This window comes from Hyposmocoma kahamanoa, unplaced genomic scaffold (assembly GCF_003589595.1).
Source record: "Hyposmocoma kahamanoa isolate Upper Pololo Valley unplaced genomic scaffold, ASM358959v1 84, whole genome shotgun sequence".
In the NCBI taxonomy this organism is placed as follows: domain Eukaryota; kingdom Metazoa; phylum Arthropoda; class Insecta; order Lepidoptera; family Cosmopterigidae; genus Hyposmocoma; species Hyposmocoma kahamanoa.
Window position 1 is genome coordinate 709,277 of NW_020654229.1, and position 2,374 is coordinate 711,650.

The 2,374-nt window shown below is 37.9% G+C and overlaps 1 protein-coding gene across 3 annotated transcripts in view; it reads left to right on the top strand.

The window, feature by feature from the left end:
• LOC113234520 overlaps positions 1-1,565 on the top strand; it is a 9,125-nt gene extending 7,560 nt beyond the window's left edge. For 2 of the 3 annotated variants that reach the window (XR_003310795.1, XM_026469861.1), the window contains exon 3: positions 1,310-1,565. Coding sequence is in view for 2 of the 3 variants with exons in the window: in XM_026469861.1 (XP_026325646.1) it covers positions 1,310-1,557 (248 nt within the window). In the remaining variant the exon portion in view is untranslated. The remainder of the gene's footprint in view (positions 1-1,309) is intronic. The other variant, XM_026469862.1, reaches the window with a different exon arrangement.
• The last annotated feature ends 809 nt before the right edge of the window (positions 1,566-2,374 follow it).

Consider the following 2,374-nt stretch of genomic DNA (forward strand, 5'->3'; position numbering starts at 1 on the left):
TTCACTATAGTTACAATAGTTATTAATTAAATACCTTATTTTTAATTTTACAAAGAAAACATTCCAATTTACGATACATTAATTTTTACAAATTATTTTATTGAATGAATTTTTATTAAGTTCAATTTATTATTAATATAAATTACAATAAACCAAGCATATTAATTAATTAGTACTGCAGTCTTATGTCTGTTTGGGATTTTTCATTAGAGGAAATACTGGATCCCAAACTGGTGGTACGGAGAAACCATCTTCCGTGTTGAAATTAGGAAACGTCGGAAACGCCGAAACGTCGGTTTGTTTGAAAAAACAAATATACGCGATTTAAATCCGGAAATATAGTTTCATTTCCTATGTGTAACAATCGCGAGAACCTAAGAACTCGATATACTATTAATATAATTATTATTTTATAATTAATATTGTAATCCAACATCTTGCAAGGCGTGTTGGTTAAACTGTAAAGTCCGCAAGAATTTTCTTATAAATAAATAATAATAAATAAGAACGCCCTGAACATGTGATTACATAGGATGCGCAGCTCGTTGAAAGCCTTTTAAGTATACCTTGCTCCATCGAGCATATAACCAGGAATAGACGAAATGTGATTTAATTTGTTTGAAAACTATTTTGCCAAATCATTACGGTGACAACTGCGCTTCGATTGGCCAGACCGAATTGGAAACAATTGACGGGAGTCGTCAATTGTTTCACTTCAAATTGACCAGTTTAACTTGAGCTTTGCTATAATGGACAAAAATTGCAAAATTACTTATTTAATATTTCATTACCGATGAAATATGATTCCGTTTGTTTTGTAATTAGATATTTTGCTGTTTTTCCCACACCACCGAATGGAGCAGCCCCCATTGTTAGAGATATCATTATCTCTAATACAATCAATACAGAATATTTTTGGAATGTCAGGTCATTTGTTGGCGCTGTACTATTTCGGTTTTTTAATTTGTGATTTCAGCGCAAACGAGAGTTGATATTTAAAAATGATATAAGGCCCATTTACCTGATGAGTTGCCAGGGATGGATGGTCCTTATTTCGTCTCTATTTCTGTACTCTATGCCTAGCCCCGGGCCGCTACAGTAAATCGATTGACAATACTATTTAAATAAAGACACTTTTACTTTACCTGTGCAATACACAAACCTGCGAGTCAGCATATTCCCTCGCACTGGCAAGGCTCTACGCTCATATCATCGCTGTCATCCCTAACCTAAAGTGTGTCCCTCTAGTCAACCCACTACCGTACAGTTTAATGGGAGGTACATACGATAATGTGCTAATGTGTTCTAGAAAAAATTCAAGGTAGCAGCGACACCTGGAATCAAGCAACAGCCCATCTGGCGGACGCATTTGAGAGAACAACAGCAGTGGAGAACAGAATGTCAAAATCGGTTAGCTCAATTTCTGTATTGCAAATGGATCCGACGACACCAAGAGTGGAGAGAGCAGAGACGAATATAAATACGCCACCCCTAAACACTACTGTACCACCAACCAAGCCACCAACGGCCAAAGTTGATGGGAAAAGTGGGGAATAAAAATTACCTCTTATACAGCGTTTGATTTATTTACCTTGTAGTCTATAGTATAGATTTAGCGAAACAAATGGTTTAGCAGTATATTGCTAAAACGAAGGTCGATGACGTGGGTAATCTCATCACGAGGTTGAGCTGGGGCGGGACGTTTGGCTAGATGAGAAGACGGACGATGGACCAAGCAGTCACGGAATGGTGGCCACCCCCTATGGTCTGACGACATCGTCAGATTTGCGGGATTGGGCTAGATGCGAATGGCGCTGGATCGAAAATACTGGCGCAATAAAACAGAAGCCTATGTCCAGCAGTGGGCTGATGTTGGCTGACCATGATGATGATGACTTGGTATAGCGTTTGGTACGGTGTTCGATGTTTATTTAAAAATTAAAACAAACTAGTGGAGTTATTTTAAATAGAAAACCTTAAATAGGAAACCACTGTGAGACTCTGATATATTGAGACTAAACTAACAGATATCTCACGTATTTCATTTTTAATTAATAATCACGCTGGTTTGCCACGCAGAGGTTCCGGGTTCAATTCCCGGGCAAAATATTTGTGCAGCCTACATTTATTTCTTTCGTGAGATTGGGTGTAATTTGTGGTTGTTCATGGCACCCGCGATACAAGGTTTCCCTAGTGCGGGGTTATAAGTGTGTACGCGTTATAAAAAAATATGTCGAGTTTTTGCTTTTTTGTACCTTAGTGCCTAATGCGCACTGCATTTCCTAATTTGAGACTATAAAAATCTAGAAAACTCGGACCTAAGTGCACTAAGTCCTATTGAAGTCCGAGAAAATACCAATATCGCTTGTACACC